The 26640-nt window shown below is 44.0% G+C and overlaps 1 protein-coding gene across 1 annotated transcript in view; it reads left to right on the plus strand.

The window, feature by feature from the left end:
* The first annotated feature begins 16499 nt into the window (after window positions 1-16499).
* Window positions 16500-26640, plus strand: part of HECA (HECA ribonucleoprotein granule regulator) — a 42934-nt gene continuing 32793 nt past the window's right edge. The window contains exon 1 of the mRNA XM_055433072.2: window positions 16500-16915. Within this exon, the coding sequence (XP_055289047.1) occupies window positions 16645-16915 (271 nt within the window). The 5' untranslated portion in view covers window positions 16500-16644. The remainder of the gene's footprint in view (window positions 16916-26640) is intronic.

Consider the following 26640-nt stretch of genomic DNA (forward strand, 5'->3'; position numbering starts at 1 on the left):
AGAAGGGGACGACAGAGAATGAGATGGCTGGATGGCATCACCGACTCGATGGACATGAGTTTGAGTGAACTCCAGGAATTGGTGATGGACAGGGAGGCCTGGCGTGCTGTGATTCATGTGGTCACAAAGAATTGGACACGACTGAGTGACTGAACTGAACTGAACTGAGGTTTTTTTTGTTTGGCCTTATATCAGGATTAGCTATATTTTTCCTGAGTAGTTGGTTGCTTTTATCTGGTGGAACCAACACACTGTGTTTCTTCTTTTACAGAGGTTGTCAAAAAACTTAGAGCCAAATTCTGGTGGATCCTTAGCAAACACTTGTAGGCCTTCATTGTATTTGTTTTGTGTATTAGTCCACCTCTTTTGTATGATTCCATCATTTCTTTCCCTTTGCGTCATCTCATTTTCTACTGATATACTTAATTTTCTTTTGTTGCACATCTCTTTGTTCTCTGTAAGACCTTTTAAAGAAAAATATAAGAATGAAGACAGTATCTGTAGATATCTCACCAAGCTCTGAGCTCCCTGAGAGTGGACTGGGTTTGTTTCTTTATCACAGCACTTGGATCTGGCACAAACCTTCATTATATGTCCAGTAAATATTTTTAAAATAAAGCAAATTAAGTTGCCATTATAGAAAAGAATTGCCTGGTAATTTGTTCCATGGCCAAACAGCCGTGTGGTAAGATGAAGGGAAAAGACTGTGAATCAATTATCACCTATAGACAAAAGGCAGAAGATATACTGTATATGAATCAAAGATAAATTAGATGAACTAAATCCAAAGTTCCTTCTGTTTTACCTGTTCATACCATGGTGATGACACTTTTGTGACTTATAAATGAATGGTCTTGCTATCCATCTATGACAGGGCTTTGCATAAAATTGGTACCATAAAAATACATGTTGAATAGTTAGATCTACTTCTCTGGACACTAGGTTGAGAAATGGAATCACCTAGAAGGCTGAGCAGGAAGTGTCTGGCACTTGTTTCATCTCAGACTGAAATGTAAAAATGTCTTGAGAAATTGGGATTATTGATTTAATCCAGAATTGGTACAAAAGACATCTAGCTCACTGAGCTGTGTCTTTTAATGGCAAAATGCCCAACATTACAGAGAACTTTCAAATCTTGATTAGTAATAAAATAATTTTGATCTTTAAAAGCAAACAAAACCATATCCATATGGTAATATGGTTCTTTTTTACCCTTATGGGCTTTCCCAGAGTAGAATATGCTACCAATTTATTAATGAGTGTTGGAATTCATGATATCAATCTAAACCAAATAAGATATTGATGAGATTGCCTTTCTTTAAGATCAAAGACTTTTGTCTTTAGGATCTATGATTTCTTCCTTCAAAATGTCTATCATGTACATCCTTTCCTCTGGGTCCTGCTGTTGACCTCCTAATCCCAAACTCTCATGATCTCATTCCCGAAATGGTGCAGTAGATTTTCTTCTGGCTTCTGAGTCACCACTTTTTCTATACTGTCAGTCCTGAATGTTACTGTCAGACTATTCTTCCAAAAATACTATTTTCATCGTATTATTTTTTATCTAGTAACTTGTTATAACTTCTTATACCCACACAAATCAACTTCAAACTTTTGGGCAAAGAAAGCGTTGCTTCTTATAATCTCCATTCTGGTTTCCAGCTGTGTACACCAGAGTGCGCTCTGTTGCAATCTTAGCATCCGCATGGGTCCCTGGTTTTGACTGTCCCTTTTAAAGTACCCGTATTTGCACACAACAGGAAGTAGGGTGTGGTTTCTTCTTGGATGAGACTGAAGTTGTGTTCTGAAAACAGTTTATCCTTGACCTAGAACCAGTGCTGCTTTTAGAAAAAAAACTTGTTTACAAGTGAAGTGAAAAGTTAAATAGCATTTTCAGTTAAAAGGAGGGTGTTTGAGTAGCAACAATGAACACACACTTTAAATGCTTCTGCTAATAAAAATGATGATGGCTATTATGTATTGAGAACTTACTATGTGCTAGGCACTACACAGATGTTATCCACCTTAACTCTGAAATAGACACCATTATTATCTCTATTTCACAAATACGTTGTCCAAGGTCAGACAGTAAGCCAAGCCTGAAATCTGGGAAATTTGGCTGCAGGAATAGTCTCCTGACCACACAGCTATAACAATGCTTGGTGGTGGTGGTTTAGTCGCTAAGTTGTGTCTGACTCTAGCGATTCCATGAACTGTAGCCCGCCAGGCTTCTCTGGCCATGAAATTTCCCAGGTGAGAATAATGGAGTGGGTTGCCGTTTCCTTCTCCAGATCTTCCTGACTCAGGGATTGAACCTGCGTCTCCTCCATTGCATCCATATTCTTTACTGTGAGCCATTAGGGAAGCCCTGTAATAACTCTTAATAGAACCTAAATTCAGTATCCACCCTGAAACCCGAGAAATGGCTGCTCTAGGAAATAATATTTTGGGCTTATGTTGTAGAAGAAGCACCATCTATCCGGCAAAAGATTTTTATTTTTATTTTTTAAACAAAATCGTGATTTATCATGGGCCCAAAGCCAGCCTAGATGGTCATCTCCCCACTTTGCTTCCATTTTTGTCTGGTTCCTCCCGTTACTGTTCAGGAGACGTATTTCACAAAGAAAACCCACAGTTTAGAGAGCACAGTGTTTTATTCCAAATCAGACCATTCGCCTCAGTACTACAGATTAGAGTGCAGTGGGATTACTCTGTAGTAAAGTCCATGCTGTGATCCTCTGTGAGAGCCTCTTGATTAAACCCACTTTGACAGTTTTAATGGCACAATAAAGGCTCAAGTCAGAAAGACTAGAATCAGTGTCTCCCATTTAAAGATGCTTCCAACAGAAATGTGATCACAGATTGTATCTGAGTAGAGAGAACTGACTAGACAGTCAACGGAATGTGGGAAAGCCTATGCCGAGAATTCCGATCTAAAGAGACATTGGACAGGAGATGTTGTCTCAGTTGCCTATTACAGTGTAATCAAGTCCTAGTGACTCAAAGAGCCAGTTGTCACACTTCTTCCTAGCCTCGTATCCAGTGGCTCATGTTGGTAGCCTAAACTTGGCCATGGTAGAAGCACCTTGGGCAGGTGCAAACACTACAAGTTGTGACTCCTTCCCTTCCCCTCTTCAGTGGTTTAACAAAAGTACCTCCCCCTAGAACAGCAACTGTGTGCTACTTCTTACAATTCTGTGAGTTGACTGGGCTCATCTGGGCAATCTGCTTTATACGGTGATGCTATGGTGACTTCTACGGCTTCCTGCAGCTAGGATAGGATTTCTCAAGTTTGGCATTACATTTGGAGCTAGATAATTCTTTGTGGTGGAGGTTATCCTGTACATTGCAGGATTTTAGCTGCATCTTTGGCCTCTATCTACTCAGTGCTAGAAAGGACCACCAAAAATGCTGGGTAAAATTGCTCAGGCTGAGAACCATTGACCCAGGAGCTTGGTTGAGGCTGAAACATCAAAGATTGTTCCTTTTCTTCCAGTTGTCAAGGATCCTTTGCTAAAGGAAAATGTATTCCTGAAACTTGTCTAAGATGGCTATGTTAGTGGCTCAGTCATGTCCGACTCTTTGCATCCCCTTGGACTGTAGCATGCCAGGTTCCTCGTCCATGGAATTTCCCAGGCAGGAATACAGGAATGGGTAGCTGTTCCCTTCTCCAGGGGATCTTCCAAACCTAGGGATTGAACGCAGGTCTTCTGTATTGCAGGCGATTCTTTACCATCTGAGCCACCAGGGAAGCCCTATAAGATGGTTAGGAGACTTTATTCAGGGGGACTACTACATAGGGAGAGAGATTGGGCTCAACTCCAAATACAGCAAGAAATGTAGGAATTTATAACCACAGAGCAGGGTTGCAGGGTCAGTGGATGGAAAATTACTGAGAGGAAACATCAGGGGTCGAGACACTGGTTAAACCAACTTGATAGGATTCTTGCTGAAGGCAGCCTGGGCAATAAAAGACCAAGCATGGAATATTCTTGATAAACTGACTCAGCATGATTCTTACTAAAACTAAACTAAGCAGACCAAGGACAGAACCTGAGATTAGAGTCCAATCAGCAAGAGGACTCTGAGGAGTCTGACTCAACTTTGGCCAACAAAAGAGTCTTTATCACCTGTGTGGACTCTCATCATTCTGCAGTCTAGTTCAAGTTGCTTCACAGCAGAGTGTCTAGCTTAAAGACAATAAGAGCAAATGCTAACTGGAGCAACATCACTTCCACTGTATTTTTAATTGGTCAAAGCAAGTCACAAGTCCAGGTCAGATAGGAGGGGAGGGGAAATAGACTCCACGTCTTGAAGAGCGGAGTAGTAAACGAATCATCTTTAATCCATGTGGTACCATATTTACATTTACAAGTACTCACGAGTGAATACTCTGCAGAAGGAAAGGAAATATTGAGAGACAACGGTATTCAGGATCAGTCAAAATTAACTCCAGAAATATACATAACGGCCCTTATAAGTGGACTAAAGGTGAACCTGATTATTCATGAGATGGCAAAGAAAGGAAGTGCTACTATACTCTGAGGGTACAGGTGTTTATTTTCAGATTCTATTGTATTTATTATATCAAAGGTTCTGAACAAGTTGGATGCCACTTCTGGTTGCAATATTGGCAAAGACATTTTCCCACTGGAAAAATAAGTAGTCCTTAGTAGGTTGCTGATACTAATTTTTTGTTCTTCAATGGAATAATGATAGCCAAAAAGATGTTCCTGAAAGTGGAAGCAGTATTGTGAATGTTTGACTGTTTTATATAATTTAGAATTAATGTTTTATGCATCCTTGTCATTATAACAGTTAGAGTTTATAGAGTTTTTAAGGATCTTTCCCAAGATGTTTTCTAAAGAACTGGTTGTTTACAAGAGGGATCAGTGTCTATTTTCATCTGAATTTTCACCTTTGTATCTTTTCACTAGAATGCTAATGCTAGGAGTAGGTATTTTTTTGCTCTAAGGCACTGATGCTGCTGCTGCTGCTGCTAAGTCGCTTCAGTCGTGTCCGACACTGTGTGACCCCATAGACAGCAGCCCACCAGGCTCCTCCAACCATGGGATTTTCCAGGCAAGAGTACTGGAGTGGGTTGCCATTTCCTTCTCCACTCTAAGGCACTATTTTCCCAAAAAAGCAGAACTCTAGTTTCACAGAATGTTAATGGTTATTACACATAGAGGAATTTATAGGTTGTATAAGCTCAGGAAATTCTAAGTTAGGAGTAAGCAGGTTTCTTTACTGCTGGATTTCTTAGGGTGTTTACTATAGTAGTGTATATTATAACTCATAAAATATACAGTGTTTCTTAGACTTATTTAACCATAGAAGTAGAGGCACATCTTACATAACTAGTGTTCCTCAGGATACCCCTGGTAGAAATTATACTGGATGAAAATAAAGGAGGAAGAAAAGTCTTGAGAATTCTATTTAAGATCAATCAAAATTTACTCCCCAAACAGGCAGAGCAGTAGCCTTAGCACTTAAAAAAACCTGTCCTTGAAGCAGGCACTTGAATCCAATAATGTACTATACTGTGTTTGTTCTAAACATCAGTAGTGTTTTGAACACAGAGGACTGAAACAGTTTAAAAATCATTTTGCAAAAGTTATTTTACATTCATGAAATTTAGTTCTCAAAGTTTTCGTTGAAACAGTATTTCAGAAAGAAAGAACCGGAACAAGTTTGTATCTTTTCTCACTCTTTTTTGTCACACTGACAGAGAAAAGTTGTTTATGGTGTATAGAGATCAATGTTTGGATATATGTAAACATGATGAAATGATTACCACACTCCACCCTTCTTATACACTAAATTTGAAGCATTAGGAATTAGAATTTGGATGACAAGCAGTATAGTAACATACTTGTGCGGAACTTCTCAGATAGTTTTCAATGATGCCCATATCCTGGTATTCATGTCTTGTATGATCTTCTCCTCCTGACTGTAGGCTGAGCTTAGTGAGTTTCTTCTAAGGAGCAGAGTGCAGCAAAGGTGATGGGTATTACTTCTGAGATTAGGTTGCAAGTGACTGGCTTCTGTCTTGCTTACTCTTTCCTGCTCTCTGACACACTCAGATGAGGCTGCTGCCCTCTGTGAGGAGGCTCACATGATAGGGAATTGAGGGAGTCCTCAGGCCAGCAGCTCTGAAGAGCTGAATCCTGCAACAGCCTCAGGAGTGAATCTGGAAGCGGATCATCCCCCAGTTAAGCTTTGAGTTGATAGGCCTGCATCCCTGTTGTCACCTGAACCTGGCCTTGTGAGAGACCCTGAGCCCGAGGACCCTGCTAAGCCATGCCTAGATTCCTGATGCAGAGGCTGTGAAACAATGTGTTTGTTGTTCTGACCTACTAACTGGTGGGGCAGTTCGGAAGGCAGCAATACTACTAGTGCAGTGTTAAGAGAGGTGTTTAGAGAAGACCAGTGCTGTTTTATCTGAGTCAAACCTTGCAGATAGCGGAAGAAAAGACTAAAGCATTGTGGTGAAATCGTGCTTTAGAGTGGCAGTGTAGAAAAATCCTGATTTAATTGGGAGAAACAAAGAGGATCTTGAAGATGAAATCTAGGTGAGAAGAGTCTCGAAATTTTCTGTGCCAGTTCAGGAGGACATAGAGGGTGTAGAAAGTGATAATAGTGTGGTCACTGCAATTGCTGAAGAAGATATGGTTGACATAGGGCTCCTTGTTATACAAAACTAGCCTCCAAGAGATCACCTTTTGGTTTAACTATTATGCTAGTTACAGGGGAAGGATGTTAGGGCTACCAAGAACACAGTAATACGGCTTACTTATTTATTTTTGGCTGTGCTGGGTCTGTGTGCTGCGTGGGCTTTTCTGCAGTTGTAGCAAGCAGGAGCTACTTTTCCTGATGGTGCATGGTCTTCTCACTGTGGTGACTTCTCTGTGGAACTCTAAGCGGGTGGGCTTCAGCAGTTGAGGCTCCCGGCCTCTAGAGCACAAGCTCAATAGTTGTTGCTCATGGGCTTATCAGTTTGCAGCACGTGGGACCTTCCCAGATAAGGGTTGAACCCGTGTCTCCTGCATTGGCAGCTGGATTCTTTACAGGAAGGTTCTTCTCCTTCCTGTCCCCTCACTGTGACCTCAGGTTTGGACTGTTCCTTTTAGATGTTCTTCTATATGTTGTTTTATTCCACAAATCTGTATCAAATACTTACTGTCTGCTTGGCACTGTTTTAGGCACTGAGGATTCCATGAAGAAATCCTCACCCTCTTGAAATCTACCTTCTAGTGAGGAAAGACAGTAAACAAAGTAAATAAACATTGACGTATAAGAACAAAAAGAAAAAACAAGAAGTATAATTATTCAGTTCAGTTCAGTTCAGTCGCTCAGTCGTGTCCGACTTTCCGCGACCCCATGAATCACAGCATGCCAGGCCTCCCTGTCCATCACCAACTCCCGGAGTTCACTCAAACTCATGTCCATAGAGTTGGCAATGCCATCCAGCAATCTCCTTCTCTGTCGTCCCCTTCTCCTCCTGCCCCCAACCTTTCCCAGCATCAGAGTCTTTTCCAGTGAGTCAACTCATCGCATGAGTAATTCAGTACTACTGGGGAAAAAGCAAGAAAAGGAGAGAGGGAGGGAGTTCTAGTTTTCTTACCAGTTATCAAGGTCTGGGATCTAACCAGCTGCTTGTCCACTGCTACACTGGGCCCATTGTAATCTGACTGTATTCCAGTTCAACCTGACAAACCACCAGAGTCTCTAAGGCTTTCTCTCTCCCTTTGGATGCTCTGTTCTTATTATTGACCACATGGCATGCGTGATTTTAGTATCCAACCAGGGTAAAGGAGAAGCTATTTCCAGAGGAAAAAACTGGTGCGAAGAGATAATATACATTGTTCAAGGTATCTTTACTTGAAGTGATATTAGCAGATCAGGCTAGTTCAGTTCAGGTCAGTTCAGTTGCTCAGTTGTGTCCGACTCTTTGCAACCCCATGAATCACAGCACGCCAGGCCTCCCTGTCCATCACTAGCTGCCGGAGTCTCCCAAACTCATGTCCATTGAATTGGTGATACCATCCAACTATCTCATTCTCTGTTGTCCCCTTCTCCTCCTGCCCTCAATCTTGCCCAGCATCAAGGTCTTTTCAAATGAGTCAACTCTTCGCATCAGGTGGGCAAAGTATTGGAGTTTCAGCTTCAAAATCAGTCCTTCCAATGAACACCCAGGACTGATCTCCTTTAGGATGGACTGGTTGGACCTCCTTGCAGTCCAAGGGACTCTGAAGAGTCTTCTCCAACACCACAGTTCAAAAGCATCAATTCTTAGGCACTCAACTTTCTTCACAGTCCAACTCTCACATCCATACATGACCACTGGAAAAACTATAGCCTTGACTACACGGACCTTTGTTGGCAAAGTGATGTCTCTGCTTTTTAATATGGTACATGCTGCGTCACTTCAGTCGTGTCCAACTCTGTGCGACCCCATAGACAGAAGCCCACCAGGGTCCCCCGTCCCTGGGATTCTCCAGGCAAGAACACTGGAGTGGGTTGCCATTTCCTTCTCCAATGTGTGAAAGTGAAAAGTGAAAGTGAAGTCGCTCAGTCGTGTCCGACCCTTAGCGACCCCACGGACTGTAGCCCACCAGGCTCCTCCATCCATGGGATTTTCTAGGCAAGAGTACTGGAGTGGCTTGCCATTGCCTTCTCTGAATATGGTACATAGGCTGCTCATAACTTTTCACCAAGGAGTAAGCGTCTTTTAATTTCATGGCTGAAATCAGCATCTGCAGTGATTTTGGAGCCCCCCAAAATAAAGTCTGACGTTGTTTCCACTATTTCCCCATCTATTTCCCATGAAGTGATGGGACCAGATGCCATGATCTTAGTTGTTTGAATGTTGAGGTTTAAGTCAACTTTTTTACTCTCCTCTTTCACTTTCAACAAGAGGCTCTTTAGTTCCTGTTCACTTTCTGCCATAAGGGTGGTGTCATCTGCATATCTGAGGTTATTGATATTTCTCCCGGCAATCTTGATTCCAGCTTGTGCTTCTTCTAGCCCAGCGTTCCTCATGATGTACTCTGCATAGAAGTTAAATAAGCAGGGTGACAATATACAGCCTTGATGTACTTCTTTTCCTATTTGGAACCAGTCTGTTGTTCCATGTCCAGTTCTAACTGTTGCTTCCTGACCTGCATATAGGTTTCTCAAGAGGCAGGTCGAGTGGTCTGGTATTCCCATCTTTTGAAGAATTTTCCACAGTTTATTGTGATCCACACAGTCAAAGACTTTGGCATAGTCAATAAAACAGAAGTAGATGTTTTTCTGGAACTCTCTTGCTTTTTCAATGATCCAGCGGATGTTAGCAATTTGATCTCTGGTTCCTCTGCCTTTTCTAAAACCAGCTTGAACATCTAGAAGTTCACGGTTCACATATTGCTGAAGCCAGGCTTGGAGAATTTTGAGCATTACTTTAACTAGCGTGTGAGCTGAGTGCAATTGTGCGGTAGTTTGAGCATTCTTTGGCATTTTCTTTCTTTGGGATTGGAATGAAAACTGACCTTTTCCAGTCCTGTGGCCACTGCTAAGTTTTCCAAATTTGCTGGCATATTGAGTGCAGCACTTTCACAGCATCATCTTTCAGGATTTGAAATAGCTCAACTGGAATTCCATCACCTCCACTAGCTTTGTTTGTAGTGATGTTTTCTAAGGCCTACTTGACTTCACATTCCAGGATGTCTGGCTCTAGGTGAGTGATCACACCATCATGGTTATCTGGGTCGTGTAGCTCTTTTTTGTATAGTTCTCTTGTGTATTCTTGCCACCTCTTCTTAATATCTTCTGCTTCAGGATGCTTGGGGCTGGTGTGCGGGGATGACCCAGAGGGAGGATAAGGGGAGGAGGGAGATGGGAGGGGGGTTCGGGAGGGGGGTTCAGGAAGGGTAACTCATGTACACCCAGGGCAGATTCATGTCAATGTATGGCAAAACCAACCAAAATAATATTGTAAAATAATTAGCCTCCAATTAAAAAAAAATATCTTCTGCTTCTGTTAGGTCCATACCATTTCTGTCCTTTATTGAGCCCATCTTTGCATGAAATGTTCCCTTGATAGTTCTAATTTTCTTGAAGAAATGTCTAGTCTTTCCCATTCTGTTGTTTTCCTCTATTTCTTTGCATTGATTGCTGAGGAAGGCTTTCTTATCGCTCCTTGCTATTCTTTGGAACTCTGCATTCAAATGGGTAATGTTTCCTTTTCTCCTTTGCTTTTCGCTTCTCTTCTTTTCACTATTTGTAAGGCCTCCTCAGACAGCCATTTTGCATTTCTTTTCCATGGCGATGGTCTTGATCCCTGTGTCCTGTACAATGTCACAAACCTCCATCCAGAGTTCATCAGACACTCTATCAGATCTAGTCCCTTAAATCTATTTCTCACTTCCACTGTTTAATCATAAGAGATTTGATTTGGGTCATACCTGAATGGTTTCTAGTGGTTTTCCCTACTTTCTTCAATTTAAGTCTGAATTTGGGAATAAGGAGTTCATGATCTGAGCCACAGTCAGCTTCCAGTCTTGTTTTTGCTGACTGTATAGAGCGTCTCCATCTTTGGCTGCAAAGAATATAATTAGTCTGATTTTGGTGTTGACCATCTGGTGATGTCCATGTGTAGAGTCTTCTTTTGTGTTGTTGGAAGAGGGTGTTTGCTATGACTAGTGCGTTCTCTTGGCAAAACTCTATTAGCCTTTACCCTGCTTTATTCTGTACTCCAAGGCCAAATTTGCCTGTTACTCCAGGTGTTTCTTGACTTTCTATTTTCGCACTCCAGTCTCCTATAATGAAAGGGACATCTCTTTTGGCTGTTAGTTCTAAAAGGTCTTGTAGATATTCACAGAACCATTCAACTTCAGCTTCTTCAGCGTTAATGGCTGGGGCATAGGCTTGTATTACCATGATATTGAATCAGTTCAGTTCAGTCGCTCAGTCGTGACCGACTCTTTGCGACCCCATGAATCACAGCACGCCAGGCCTCCCTGTCCATCACCAACTCCCGGAGTTCACTTAAACTCATGTCCATCGAGTCGGTGATGCCATCCAGCCATCTCATTTTCTGTCGTCCCCTTCTCCTCCCACCCCCAATCCTTCCCAGCATCAGAGTCTTTTCCAGTGAGTCAACTCTTTGCATGAGGTGGCCGAAGTATTAGAGTTTCAGCTTTAGCATCAGTCCTTCCAATGAACACCCAGGATCGATCTCCTTCAGAATGGACTGGTTGGATCTCTTTGCAGTCCAAGGGACTCTCAAGAGTCTTCTTCAGCACCACAGTTCAAAAGCATCAATTCTTTGGCGCTCAGCTTTCTTCACAGTCCAACTCTCACATCCATACATGACCACTGGAAAAACCATAGCCTTGACTAGATGGACCTTTGTTGGCAAAGTAAGTCTCTGCTTTATAATATACTATCTTGGTTGGTCATAACTTTCCTTCCAAGGAGTTCAGTTCAGTTCAGTCGCTCAGTTGTGTCTGACTCTCCGCGACCCCATGAATCACAGCACGCCAGGCCTCCCTGTCCATCACCAACTCCCGGAGGAGTAAGCGTCTTTTAATTTCATGGCTGCAATCAGCATCTGCAGTGATTTTGGAGCCCCCCAAAATAAAGTCTGACACTGTTTCCACTGTTTCCCCATCCATTTCCCATGAAGTGATGGGACCAGATGCCATGATCTTTGTTTTCTGAATGTTGAGCTTCAAGCCAACCTTTTCACTCTCCTCTTTCACTTTCAACAAGAGGCCTTTGAGTTCCTCTTCACTTTCTGCCATAAGGGTGGTGTCATCTGCATATATGAGGTTATTGATATTTCCCCCGGCAATCTTGATTCCAGCTTGTGCGTCTTCCAGCCTAGCGTTCCTCATGATGTACTCTGCATATAAGTTAAATAAGCAGGGTGACAATATACAACCTTCACGTACTCCTTTTCCTAAGGTCAGGAAGGATGGCCTTGAGGAGATACCCCTCGTCCAAGGTAAGGTGCAGCAGCTGTGCTCCGCTGGAGCAGCTGTGAAGAGACACCCCACGACCAAGGTAAGAGAAACCCAAATAAGATGGTAGGTATTGCCAGGGGGCATCAGAGGGCAGACACACTGAAATCATAATCACAGAAAACTAGTCGATTTGATCACACGGGCCACAGCCCTGTCTAACTCAATGAAACTAAGCCATGCCGTGTGGGGCCACCCAAGATGGGCAGGTCATGGTGGAGAGGTCTGACAGAATGTGGTCCACTGGAGAAGGGAATGGCAAACCACTTCAGTATACTTGCCTTGAGAACCCCATTATATTGAATGATTTGCAGGTTAACTCTGGCCCAAATGAATCAAATGAATCAGTTCACTCTGAGAATTCAGAAAGTGAAAGTGAAAGTCGCTCAGTCATGTCTGACTCTTTGTGACCCCAGGGATTTAGCCTGCCAGGCTCCTCTGTCCACGGAATTTTCCAGGCCAGAATACTGGAGTGGGTAGCTGTTTCCTTCTCCAGGGTATCTTCTCAACCCAGGGATCGAACCCAGGTCTCCTGCATTGCAGACAAATTCTTTACCATCTGAGCCACAGGGAAACCTGAGAGTTCAGAAGACAAGCACAAATTTCAAACAGGAAGCCAAACAGAACAGCCACATTGAAACAATGACCACTTATTCTCATCCAGCCCTGAAGATTAGCTTGTTGCCCCTTTTCTCAAGGTTGTAAATTGTTTAGATTAGTGTCCTTGGTTTGTTGCTATGTTTTATTTAATTGTACGAAGACCTGAGTGATGGATTGGGTGATGAAGTTTGGGGGAAGGAAACCTTAGGTAGAGGTACAATTTTTTGAAGTTTATTTCAGAGCACATGAGTTGATCAGGGAAATTAAAGAAAAAGAAGCCATGGGTGGATGAGCAGAACACAGTAGCTTTCCTGGTTTCTTAGAGCTCTTCATGTTTCCTCTGGAAGTCCTGAGGACAGGGTTTTGTGTCACCTCTGCCATCTTGGGCTTTTTAGCCTGGTAGTGTCTTTCCTTCCTTTCCTCCCTCCCTGCTTTGTTCTGTCTCTCCCTCTCTTTCCACACCTTCAGAAATATGGGGAAAAGGGAAAGATAAAAGGGCTAGAACAGTAGGAGACCTGTAAAATTCCACATGTTGCATGGAAGTAAAAAATGGAATCCTTTAACCCTACTTAAGTTTTATTTTTAACATTTTGATTTTAGCACCTGTTTTTTTTTGTTGTTGTTGTTGCAATAAAATCGGAACTATTGCCTGTGTGTCAAATTTGCCTAAGGCTAAAAATAGGCTAGCTAGGTTGAGCTTGAAAGAAGTGGCCCAGCTTCTCCTTCCTCCCGTTCATTTTGTTTCAGTTTGAATGAGAAGGAGGTGGCTCACACAATGAACAAGAACAGCAAGTGGCTGGGTGTCTGTGTTCTTTCAGCCAATTATGATATTTTTGTGGGAAAGTTTCCAATTCTGAAGTCTCAGTTATGTAGAGGTGGGAGGCAGCTGGTGTGAATGTCTGTCTGCAGGGTACATGCATGATTACTCTGATCCAATATGGTATGGCAGCAATGCGCTTATTCAAAAAAGTAATGGTCTCAATTTCCCTGTACTTTAAAGCATCTTTATCCTCACCACTTAAAAATAAAAACCCAAAAAGCCTTAAAGAGAAAAAAAAGTCAAAGCTGAAGTCACCAAAATATTTTGAGATCTCTCAGCCACCTCTAGGGAGGGATATAAGTAATGAAATTAATCTAAGTGTAATGGCCCACATTAACTACTATCTTCCTCCCAGCTCCCATAGCCTCCCCTTGAAGTCTTCATTTCACTACCTACCATCTTTCTCTCAATTTTCAGAATTTCTAACCTCTCTCCTTCATCCCTCACATCCAAATGGCCACCAAATCCTGCTGCATCTACCTTCAAAGCATTTGTCCATTTACATACTCATGTATTTGTCGTGCACTTACTAAATACCTACTGTGTACAGTGCACTATGTTAGGCACCATGGGGTACAGTGACACCTCAGAGAGATATCTTCTGCCATCACACAGCTTATCGTCTGGACGGGGGGCCCAGGCAAGAGACAAGTAAACAAGCACTTTCCACACTGTGTGAAAGCTTTTGTGGGCAAGGTACAGGGAGTACATTGGGATCACAGAGAACTGACGATTTAGCTGAGACTGAAAGGTTCAGAAGAATGTAGCCAGAAGAGGAATGCTTTAGGCATTATCCATTCTACAAAATTTTATCCAATGCTAACTGTGGGTCAGGCTTTATGCTAGACTCTGCAGTTAGAAAGATAGACAATCCTGCCTCTCCGACTGCTTGGAGGAGTCAGGGTGAGGGAGACATAAACATGAAAATTGTTGTTGTTCAGTTACTAAGTGGTGTCCGACTCTTTGCGACCCTATGGACTGCAGCATGCCACGCTTCCCTGTCCTTCATTGTCTTCCAGAGTTTGCTCAAACTCGTGTCCACTGAGTCGGTGATGCCATCCAACCATCTCATCCTCTGTCATCCTGTTCTCCTCCTGCCCTCAATCTTTCCCAGCATCAGAGTCTTTTCCAATGAGTCGGCTCTTCAGATTAGGTGGCCAAAATATTGCAGCTTAACCTTCAGCATCAGTCCTTCCAATGAATATTCAGGGTTGATTTCCTTGGAAATCAACTCTCCTCTGGCAAAGTTAGGGATTAAAAGATGCATCACTTTCCTACTGAAAAGTCCAACCTGCAATTGCTCCTGAGTGTGTTCTCTTGCAGCTCCTGGCTCTGTTATGAATGCCAAATATTCCCAGGCAGTCTCCCCATTATGTGAACACAGGGCAAGTACTTCCCTATCTACCTCTTTATGTTTCAGAACACAACTAAAGATTTTTTAAAAAGATAAAAAAAAAAACCTTTTTATTTTGTATTCGACCATAGCCAATTAAAAATGTTGTGGTAGTTTCAGGTAGACAGCAAAGGGACTCAGCCATACATATAGATAAATCCATTCTCCCCCGTACTCCCCTCCCATCCAGACTGCCACATAACATTGAGCAGAGTTCCAAGATTCTTCACTGGAGAGCTGGGTTAATTAAAGAAGATCACGCTGTATAGAAAGGGATAACTGTAAATTGTCAGTTAACATAATTTTCCCTCCACAGTTCATGGCTAAAGAACTTAAGGTATACATTCAACAAATACATGCCAGCTGTCCTGCTGAGGTGCCCAAGACAGATAAAATCTCCTACATGTTGAACTTTCATTTGAGAAGCAGATAGACAGGAAATAAGTAAACATGTATACATTGACAACATAAGTCCCAGGGACGGGGGAGCCTGGTTGGCTGCTGTCTATGGGGTCGCACAGAGTCGGACACGACTGAAGTGACTTAGCAGCAGCAGCAGCAAGGCGGTACTTCTGATAGCCCTTCTGGGGGATGGTGTCAGTTCTATCATTGTGAAGGAAGCGATGTGTTTGAGCTGACACCTGAAGGGTGGGAAGGAGCTGGTCTTCAAAGAAGCCGAAAAAGAGTTGCAGAAAAAGAGACCACGTGAATCTGTTCCTGGGGTTCCCTGCCCCTCAAGTCACTGCCTTATCACTGGTGTCACCCTCTGCTCTCCACCTGCTCACAACAGTGGCCGTCGATCTTTCAGGACAACTCAGTCCACGGGGATTGGGTTTCCCCTGCTGGAAGGGCCTGCTTCTCCGTCCCAGGAGACGTTTAGTATCATCCCTGGATGGTGGGTTCTGTTTGAACCAGCGGTTTCACCACTAGAGTGTGACGGCCTTCCATTCAGGGACTCTTCTGTCCTTTCTCATTGTCTAGGAACTTGACTCGATTTCTTTAATTGGTGAATCTACAATTGTTTCTGAATGGCAGAGCCTTTTGAGGGATGATTAATTAGAAACCCTCTGTTTTCCAATTCTGTTCTGGTCACCCCCCCATTTCCCCCCGATCATTCATATTGTTCTAAGCCTCAATTACATGAAGGTAAGAAGGCCTCCGACTAATGCCACTGGATGGGAAGCTGCTGCTGCTAAGTCGCTTCAGTCGTGTCCGACTCTGTGCGACCCCATAGACGGCAGCCCACTAGGCTCCTCTGTCCCTGGGATTCTCCAGGCAAGAGTACTGGAGTGGGTTGCCATTGCTTTTTCCGACTGGATTGGCGTTTAGGACCATTTCAGGAAGGTAGGTCCGCAGGCGCCCAGGTGCAGCTGGAGATCCGGAGTGCGGGCGCCCCGATGACGTCACTCCAAGGCTGCTGGTTCAGCGCGGGGCGTGACGTCATGCGGGCGGGCCAGGCCACCATGAGGTCACCTGGTGGGTGCGGCCAGGCCGAATCCCCAGTGTCGTCACGGGAGGGGGCGGGGCCAGAGCGTGTCAGCGAAGCCGAATCAAAACAAGCCCGAGACCCGCCTTTTCCCTCCGGCCGGAGAGAGTCTTGCTCGCGCCCCGAGCCCGCGGCGCCCGCGAGCCTCGGGTGACCGCGCGCCGGCTCCAGGAAGCCGGGGAGGGCGCGGCAGCCGGGATGGCGCGGCGCGGGCCGCGCGGCTAGACGGGCGCCAGCGGAGCCGCCGGCCCGCGCCCTCCGTTCCCGGCCTCCCGACCCCGGCGTCGCGCCGCTGGGAGCCGCCTTCGCCGACGCGGGGCACCTGGACGCTCGCGAGATGCCCAACCCCAAAAACAGTAAAGGCGGCCGCAAAAACAAGCGCGCCAACAGCAGCGGGGACGAGCAGGAAAATGGAGCCGGGGCCCTGGCCGTGGCGGGCGCGGCGGGCGCGGCGGCCGGGGGGGCCCTGGCGGCGGCGGCCGGCTGCGGAGCGGCGGCGGCGGGCGCTCCCGGCGCCGGGGGCGCGGCGGGCGCGGGAGGCGCGGGGCCGGGCGCCGCCAACGCCGCGGCCGCCGCGGGGGCTGCGGCCGCGGGCGACGCCAAGAACGGTAAGTCGGGTCCGGTCGGGCGAGCGCCAACTTCCTCACCGACGGGGACGGCGCGGCGGCGGCGGGGCCCGGGGTGGCGCGGGCGATGCGTGGACAATGCGAGAGTCAGGAAGTGCTCACCCCGCCCCTCCGCCCCGCCGCGGCCGCCCCTTCCCGGTCCCCACGCGCGGCGGCGGCGATCGATCGGCGGCCCCGGTTCGGTGTCCGCGCGGCTCTGCGGCCGCGCGCCCCGGGCCGCCTGCGCCCCAAACTCCGAGGGGCTTTCGGGTCCCCGGTCGGGGCGGCGCTCCCCTCGGGCCCTGCCCGTTGTGCCCGCGCTGGCAAAGCTGAGTGTGTGCCCTCGACCAGGCGGGAGGAAGGAAGGAAGGAAAGAAAGAGCTGCTCAAGTTGAGAAGAATGGTCCGATTGAAAACTTAGGCACCAGTTCCTTCTTCTCTGTGCTCCCCTCACCCACCCGCCGTCCCCTCCCCTGAGTGAAGGGGAGCCGCAAATCCCGGCCGAGCGGGGCTTGCTGTGTCGATTGCCACAGGTGAAGAGTCCCCGAGACGTTTTTACTGTAGGGTGTGTGTGTGTGTGTGTCGTGTGTGTGTCGCTGGACTGAGGGGGCGGGGGTGTGTGCTTTAATTCTGCTCGCTTGAGGAAGGAAGAGAATCTGAACTTGACTTCCGTTCTCAGCCCGGAGTTTAGAAAAAAATCATTATTTAATTTTACTTCACATTTTAGGAGGAAGCTTAATAATCTGAATGCACCTTTTGAGGGAGCATTTAAGGAACAGTGAAGATGCCACAGGATTGCCGTTGTCACTGCAGAGACACAGTCTTATAGGGTGCTGGGCAGACACTTTTTCGGACTTGGGCAGTTCTTTGAATTCCTCTGGTCAAGCAGGTTTTCAGGGCAGGGAATATAGGTATATTTTAATGAGGAGAGATTGGGTTCCTAATATCTGACTTTTAACTTGTAGGTTTCAGCTTCCAAAGCCCTCCTTTATGTAGATCACTTACTTTTTAAACAGGTGAACTGCACTTAGAAGAACACCCACGGTGATCAGAGCAGAGGAGGCTGAAGATTAGCCTATTAGAAACAGAACCTTAGGCCCCGTTGGCTATATCTCTGCAATTTTGAAATAGGAAGTTTTTTTTTCCCCCCAGGAACAAACATCCCATTTGTGAATGTTTGAAAAGTCAAATTTTGGCCAGACTGTCTTTGGTATGTTCTTTTTCTTTTTTTTCCCCATGTAGGAGCGTGTAGTTGCTTGTCTGTGTCTGACTCTTTGCCACCCCATGGTCTGTAGCCCGCCAGGCTCCTCTGTGAAATTCTCCAGGCAAGAATACTGAGTGGGTTACAGGTCCCTTCTCCAGGGGATCTTCCTGACCCAGGAATCAAACCTGGGTCTCCACCTTGCAAGCAGATTCTCTGAGTCACTTTAATGGATCCCTCTCCCTTTTTTTGTACTAAACTTCATCTTGGTATTGATGTGGCAGAGGAGAAAGAAGAGACTCCTTGCTCAGCCATTCAGTTTTGTCATATTGGGAAGGACAGCTGTTTGAACCTCACTTTCCTACCCTGTAAAATCGGGAAAAAGAATTATACTGATTGTATTGGCTCCCTCAGGAACTTATCATGAGGCTCAGAGTGTCCCTTCTCTACCCAGTCCCCAGTGCTTGTTGTTTTAGAGGCTGGTTACATTTGTAACAAGCTTAGTCAAGTTTGTCAAGGAGAGTAAGTGATCAGTGAATGACAGCTGCCATTCACTCATTCAAAAGATACTAAGCATTTACCATGTTACAAGTACTGTGTTAAGTGTTAAAGGACAGGTGGCAGTCAAGAAAGGACCTGGTCCTCACCAGAGCTTGCATTCCTGGGGATGGTTTGGAGGGCTTACCCTGCATCTGCTTGAAAGTTTCAGGTTGACTGTTCGCTTTTCTTCTTTCTTCAAAAGATAAGATCTCATAAAGGTGGTGTGAGGGAACGTTTTCGTTAGGATACAGTTATGGTGCCCCTGTTACTGCTTTCCACTGAAGTGGCAATCTCAGGTATATTTAGCAGTTCTGTGTATATCTGTGTTAAGGTATGTATTTGTGATTTGGAGCTTGTTTTATTACATGAATGGGGGAAAAAAGGAAGAAATGGGCCAAACATTGCAATAATCACACTTAGAGAAGGTACAAACTTCTGTTAGAGCAGTGGGTTGCAATTTTTTTGTTTTTAATGTTTGTTTATTTATTTGTTTGGCTGCTTTGTGTCTCAGTTGGGCATGCAGGGTCTTTAGTTGCGGCATGTGGGATCTAGTCCTCTGGCCAGGGATTGAATCTGGGCCCCCTGCACTGGGAGCACGGGTGGAGTCTTAGCCACTGAACCACCAAGGAGTCCCCAGTGAGTTGAATTTCATGATGCCAAATTCTTGATTCTGACGTGGTGTGAAGTCTCCGTGAGTGATCCACCTTAATGTGAAGAATCTCTCACTGCAGTTGATGATAATTGCATATGAGTGCTGAGGTCTCCTGTGTGCAAAATTGATAAATAAGGAAATTATAAATGCTTTTTTGTTCTTTTTTATCATTTAAAGATGTGTTTTTAAATGTGGATGTGGGAGAGGTGGCTTTGGTGAATTTACGTGCAGCCTCTCAATCAACTGATGAAACTCACTTATTTTTAAATTTCAGGATGACATTAATTGAACTCATAGTATTTCTAAGTCAATTTTCTATTTAGCTGTGACATTAAATTTCATAATTATAAATATTACACATCAGTTATTTCAAGAGTGTAGTACATTTATATTATTAAACTTTTAAATGATTTGCTCTCACTGTTCAAGTCAGTTGTGATCTACATCTGCAAGCATTCAAACTTTATGACTTCACCTAAAGTTAATAGTATTTATTGTAGTTGTTTGGAGTTCATAGAATGGTTTTCTGTCTTGTGCTTCCTTGGCAGTGTGGACACCAGGGCAGGGTAATATTGTTCTTAGTTTTTCACTGTTAGTCAGTAGTTATTTATAACTACTGATTCTACAAAAAAAGATTTGGTGGTTAGGGAAACCTTGAGGAAGCCATGGCTGGGTTATAGTTGAAGTTAAACTACTTGAAGTTAGACTTCTTGGTTAAGTTCAATATTAATTGTAAGGACTTTGGGCCCCTAAGAAGAAATTAATTAGTACATTTTCACATACTGGTTTATGAAGTTTTTGTGGGGATTGGAGTAAAAGATGAGAAAGCGCTGTCCTCTTTCTACATAGTAAACATCTGTCTGCACGTATTGCAACATTTTGATTGTAGATGGACAAGATTTGCAGTGATTATTTTTAGGATCTAGTAATCATGCAGTGGATTATACCCATGTATAGTTTCACTCTGGAATTCTGGTTCTGTAAGGCCACTGGTTTTGCTTGAGGCCTGAAAATATATGAGCCCTTGGTCATAGTATCTACTTTTTAATGGGCCTGGATCTCAAATCCTTTTTACAAATTTTTGTTTTATGGATGACCATGGTTCACCATTCCATTCATTCCTGACTACCGCCAGAACCTCTGGGCTGCTGAGTTTGCCTTCATTCATTCAACCATTCATTCACTGTTCTTTGTAGTAGATTGGGTTAGTTTATCCAGTGATTCATCTTACATTTATTATAATATTATGTATAATATTATACATAATATTAAGCTGATACTTAAGGTCCAAAACTTTGGTGACCTGATACGAAGAGCCGATTCATTGGAAAAGACCCTGATGCTGGGAAAGACGAAGGCAGGAGGAGAAGAGGGTGACAGGATGAGTTGGTTAGGTAGCATCACTGACTCAATGGACATGAATTTGAGCAAACTCCAGGAGATAGTGGAGGACAGAGGAACCTGACGTACTGAAGTCCACTGGGTTCCAAAGAGTCAGACATGACTTAGCAACTGAACAACAACAGCAATATATAATATATATATGTATACAGTGGCTGACTTACATGATATGAGCCTACTAAGGGTAAGCCACTCATGTTAGATTCTGGAAATAGTCTTTGAGACAAAGATTTACCTGCCAGATGTTTACTGGATGTGCTCTTTGCATCATTACTGGTCAGGGAGTGAGGGAAGCAAGACTGAGCAGAGGGAGGAGCTGAGCTGTGATGCAGAGGGAGCTCTGGAGCTCCGCTGGCCCTTCTGAGTTATCTTACCTTGAGGCATGTGGGTGGGGCCTTAACTACCCCCCACCCCCACCCCCACATACACATTGGACATGGGGTACCCCCAGGAAGAGGGAATGATCTGGGAGGGGGGTGACAGCTGTTAGCTGTAGAGCTTCTGTGGACATTTCAGCAGAGCAGTAAGTATAGATACGTCACTGTTTTTAATGATTGCATATAATATACCGTTGTGTGTCTGTATCTTGGATAAACTGATCATTCTGCTCTTGTTTGATCTTTCAGTTCTTATTTGTACATCTCTAAGCATTATTCAGTTACTTCTTTAAGATAAACTATTACCTGTAGACTTGCTATGTCCAAGAATGTGCACTTTATTATGACTTTTAATACATGCCTAGAGATTGCCCTGTGGAAAGGTTGTTCCATTTTAACTTCACTGTGGTCAGAGTGCCCTTTCCCCACGGCCTCTTCAGATTCTGGTTCGTACTGTTTTAAAGGTGTACTGAAGAATTGCTGGTACTCCCCAAACGTATCAGCAGTAGGGAGGCCCTGTTTAGATTCAGAGCCTGGAGCAGATGCTGCCATACTTGGGGGTATTTTCCAAGGCTGCATTTATTTCTCCTGTGCTCTTTAGTGATCTGGTGGCTAACAAGGATTCAACAAAATACCTAATAATGGTAAATGGTATCTTATTAACTGGTGATAGTCCATGGGATCACGAAGAGTCAGACATGACTCAGAGATTGAACATGCATGCACGATCGTTAGTGAGGATGCAAACATAAGCTTTTGAAATTCTTTCTACACTGTTATTCTAATCTTAAAAAATAAGCCCTAGAATTTTTTGTAACTTTTAGTCAAAACCTGGTGTTTGAACCATCCTGGGTGTAACCCAAGGTGCCACAACTTAAGGGCAAAGTGACCTAACCTCTCTCAGCCTCTGTTTTCTGAACACAGCCCTTTGGAGTATTTCTGCAGATTAAGAAAAACGGTATATGTGAAAGATCTTGGCATAGGGCCTGGCAGATATGAACACTATTAACAATGTCTTTTATAAGTTTTGTAATTTGTTCAGCCTTATCCAGTTACAAAACTTGTTTAACTATTCTGTTGCGAACAGACACTGAGAGACAGTAAGCTGATTTCTTAATGTAGAAAAAGACTGTGGTATCACGCAGATTTTTATTCAGGCATTGATTTGACTGTACACGATTTTCTATTCTTCCCTCATCATCTCTCTTTTTCCATAGTTTACCTGGAAAAATCAGAAGATTTAGCCAAAAGAAAAAAGTAAAACGCAAACTGTGAAAGTGGTTTCCCCTTCCTTTCTACATTCATTCGTTTACCCATCTAATATGTACTGAAGTGAAGGAAGTGAAGTCGCTCAGTCGTGTCCGACTCTGTGTGACCCCATGGACTGTAGCCTACAAGCCTCCTTGGTCCATGGGATTTTCCAGGCAAGAATACTGGAGTGGGTTACCATTTCCTTCTCCAGGGGATCTTTGCGACCCAGGGATCGAACCCGGGTCTCCCGCATTGTAGGCAGACGCTTTACCGTCTGAGCCACCAGGAAAGCCCAATACGTATTGAGCGCCTGCTATTTGTCAGGCACCGTGTTAGGCTCTGGGATTACAAGGACAAAAGAATCAGGCCCTGGGGGCTTATGTCTTAGTTGGGAGTCTTTATGGAAATGAATGAATAGGTTATTGCATGTACTACACAAAGGCAGCTGTGGAATAAGGAACGGGAACTTGTGAGGTGGTCACGTATTGGATGAAAGCTGGGGACATTGTGTCTGAGGACATGCGCAAATGAACTGAGTGCATAGAAGTGAAGAGTAATTCAGAGGAGGTGAGGCGCTCCAGGCGTTCTTTGGGGATCATCTGGGGCTTAATGTTATTAAGAATTAAAAGACCCTTTCCTCTCTCCAAGCAGCAGCTTGAAAGTTCATTCATTAGCTCCTGTGTTTGTTTGCTCGTTTACTATTTTGTTCATCTGTGCACTCATGCATTTGCTAAACATTTATTATGTGCCCGCGCTGTCTTCTATATGTGCCCGCTGTCTTCTGTGACCGGAAGTGTAACATTGAATTATACATGGAGACATCAGAAGCTGCATAGCTCATGGACCCTGGGAGAGAGACATGTACACATCAGGGGTAATGATCATAGGTGCCCAGTACAAGAAAGGATTTGTTTCCTGCAAAAGGGGGACCTTTGAGCTGAGTCTTGCAGGAGGAGAAGCAGTTAGCTCTGAAAGCAGACGAAGGATGTTTTGCCGGTGGCTGGGGGAGGTGGGCAATAGCCTTGAGTTCTGGTTGCTGCTGTAGTAGTTTGTGGCTGGTGTGAGGTTCGGTGGTGGAAAGGAAATGGGTCCAGACAGTCAAATCTGGATGCTTTGTCACCAGTACAGAACCAGCCCTGAGGTTTATAAGCAAAGACATGATTGGTTGAACCTGCAAAGGGGAATGATCATAGGTTGGCAAGCTTGTAAAGTTGTTGTTTATTTTAACATCATGGGTATCTTTTGGCAGTCTTTCTTTTTTTAAAGATCATCATGCTTTGGTGGTCCAGCCTGCCACTGACCGTTGATTGTGATTTTTTTAGTAAAGTAGTGTGCACACAGGACACACTGCTTTTCTGCACAGCAAGATGAAAGTGTGACAGCCCCAAGGAAAAATCTCTCTTAATTGTGGGCACCAGCATCCTGATGCTCTGTTAGCCATGGGAGGTTAGCTAATTGAGGTGAACTTCAGAGAACCTCACGCCAAGGGAGGGCTGGGTACCATATGAGCCGAAGGCTTCCTCTGGATGGAGGGGTTGTCGCTATGGTTTATTTTTCACATCTTGATACAAAGTGTCTATCTCTGTACTGCTGCTGCTGCTAAGTCACTTCAGTCGTGTCCGACTCTGTGTGACCCCATAGACGGAAGCCCACCAGGCTCCCCCGTCCCTGGGATTCTCCAGGCAAGAACACTGGAGTGGGTTGCCATTTCCTTCGGACAAATTATATTTGTCATTTTATTTTTTATCCTCATCGAATCAGTTTTCAGACAATAAAGTCTGGTGAGGGAGATGTCATTATTTTATACAAAGTGACTGTGTTTTTAAATCTGTGTTTCAGAAAGCTTCCATTTCTCAGTGGTTGGTGAAATAGTAGCTTGCTTTATTTAATCAACAGGATGCTTTAGCTCAATTGTACTTGAGAAGTTTTTGTAAACTGGCAAAAAATAAGTAGCATTTCTAATTCTTAATTGTATGTTCTGATTTATCAGAAGTGGATAGAAGAACAAATTATTTCTGCTAAATTATACTTAGGAGAATAGTACTTGAAAGCAATCTAAAAGTTAGAAACAAGAAAGATATTAAGAGGAAGTTTAAAGAAAAGTGAGGGAGAACTTAAAAAGGAAGTGTTAAATGTTAATCATATCATTGTTTAGAATAATAAGGATGTTTGCATGGTTCTCATATGTACATATAGTGCAGTGTATTGATACTTCACTGACTTAAATTGTCAAGGAGGAAAAACTTTTCCTCTCTCCTCATGATTTTGGGGCTTGCAAATTAAACCGACAGAGTAGCAAGAGAAAAGACAGATTTACTTAGAGACAAAAATGTGACTCAGAGGGTTGGTTAGAATTTGTGGCTTATATACTATCTTAATAAGAGATGGGGAGGGGAGAAGGGTTCTTCTAGGAAGGCAAGTGGCTTCTTAGTAAGAGTAGGGGAGAGGGAGAAAGGGCGCCTATAGAAAACAAATGAATTTTTGAAGAGCTCAGTGGGCCCTAAAAGAATACATGGGTGATAATCATTTTGTGACAGTGTGTGTTTAGGTGTGGTGTGGAGACTTATTTCTGATGGTAAAAGCCAATCTTCTCAGGTTGCTTTTGAAAGGGGATTTATGACAATTGAATTCTTTTGAGAGGCTCTGTTTTTAGGCAGAGATTTTAGGAACTCAAATGCCTTCAGCTTAAGATAATTTTTAGGCCACAGTGGCAGATTCTGAACCGCTTCAAAACTTGTTGAAGTTCAGTATCACCTTCATAATAGCAGTTACAAAAGATAGTGCTATAATTCTGGATTTCTATTTTTCATTTTATTGGAAATTTATTAGAAATAGATGGCCTTAAGGCATATGCCTTTATAAACTGAGAGGGTAAATTAGGCAAAAGTTAGGAAGATGTCAGCTTGCTCCTATAAGTAAAGAAGATATACTCGTCAAATTTCAAATGGATGTTTTTCCCAGGGGTTAGTATAGGTTTGATACCTTAGATCATGTCCCTTTAAATCATAAAAGCATCTCAGGAGTCTTTTGACACTAGTATTGAAACTAAATCACAGACTATTTTAGGTTTCTAAATGAGCACTCCTGAATGTGACGATTACATCAATATAATATTTAGCTGAGCTGTAGAATTTATTAAAGTGACACATTACTTGTTATGCCTGGCAGACCTCAGTGCCTGGACAGACATGGGGGGAATGGGGAATGGAGGGAATCAGGGTCTGGCTGTTTTTGATTGGCAGCAGGTGCAACCTGTCCTCTGAGAGGCTGAACGGGGGATGCTTGGTGACGGTTGTTAGGAACAGTCACAGCACTGCCAGAGGCCACGAGAGAGCCTGGTGTTGGAAGACAGAAGGTGTTCTTCTGTGGTGGAGGCAGAAACGAGCATGTCTGATGCACAGGGCAGCTTGGAGAATTCTCCCACTTTACCTCCTCAGATCTGTTCTTCCTGGGCAGTGCTTGCAAGTTGGAGTATTGTTAATCCTGTAATGATATGATTAGTTTTACAAATGCTGATGATGTGTTGTGGTTCAGTAGCAAATTAGGTAAAATGCCTGGATGGTAGTTATGTTGGGGCTGTAGAACCCCTGGAACGCACAGAAAGCAGGAGCAGCTATTGCTGGCAACAGGAACAATGATCACTCCCTTTATGGAGCGCTGACCAGGAGCCAGGTAGGACCCCCTGCTGTCTGCAGTGTGCATTGGAGGACAGGGACACCAAGCTCCAGAGATGGCCTCCCTCTCTTTTTGAGGAAAAGGCACACTGGTGTTGGAGAGGTGTGCTGGACCCTGATGTTGCAGTCAGATCTTACATGATACTGGGTCTGTTTTGACTGATATGCAAACTTGTACGAATAATGAATAAGTTTTTAAGTAGAGGGCTTAAATTTAGTATAAAAACACTAGGGGAAGCAATCATTGTTATTGTTGCTTAGTCACTAAGTTGTGTTCAACTCAAAAGACCCCATGGACTCTAGCCTGCTAGGCTCCTCTGTCTATGGGGTTTCCTAGGCAAAAATACTGGAGTGGGTAGCCATTCTCTTTTCCATGGGATCTTGCCGATCCAGGACTTGAATTTGGGCCTCCTGCATTGCAGGTAGATTCTCTGCCGCTGAGCCACCAGGGAATCCCAAAAAAGCAATAGGGCCATTTAAATTACTTTTAAAAGACCTCATGTTTATCTTACTGGTACTTGAACTTAGATTAAATTTGTGAAACAAGAAAACATTTGACCAAGGAAGCACTTAGCGAACACATTGTACACTCATGTTAATTTGATCCTTCTCATGATAGAAGAACTTCCTGGT

The sequence above is a fragment of the Moschus berezovskii genome, chromosome 10 (genome assembly GCF_049115385.1).
Source record: "Moschus berezovskii isolate FMDL1 chromosome 10, NW_MosBer_1.0, whole genome shotgun sequence".
In the NCBI taxonomy this organism is placed as follows: Eukaryota; Metazoa; Chordata; class Mammalia; order Artiodactyla; family Moschidae; genus Moschus; species Moschus berezovskii.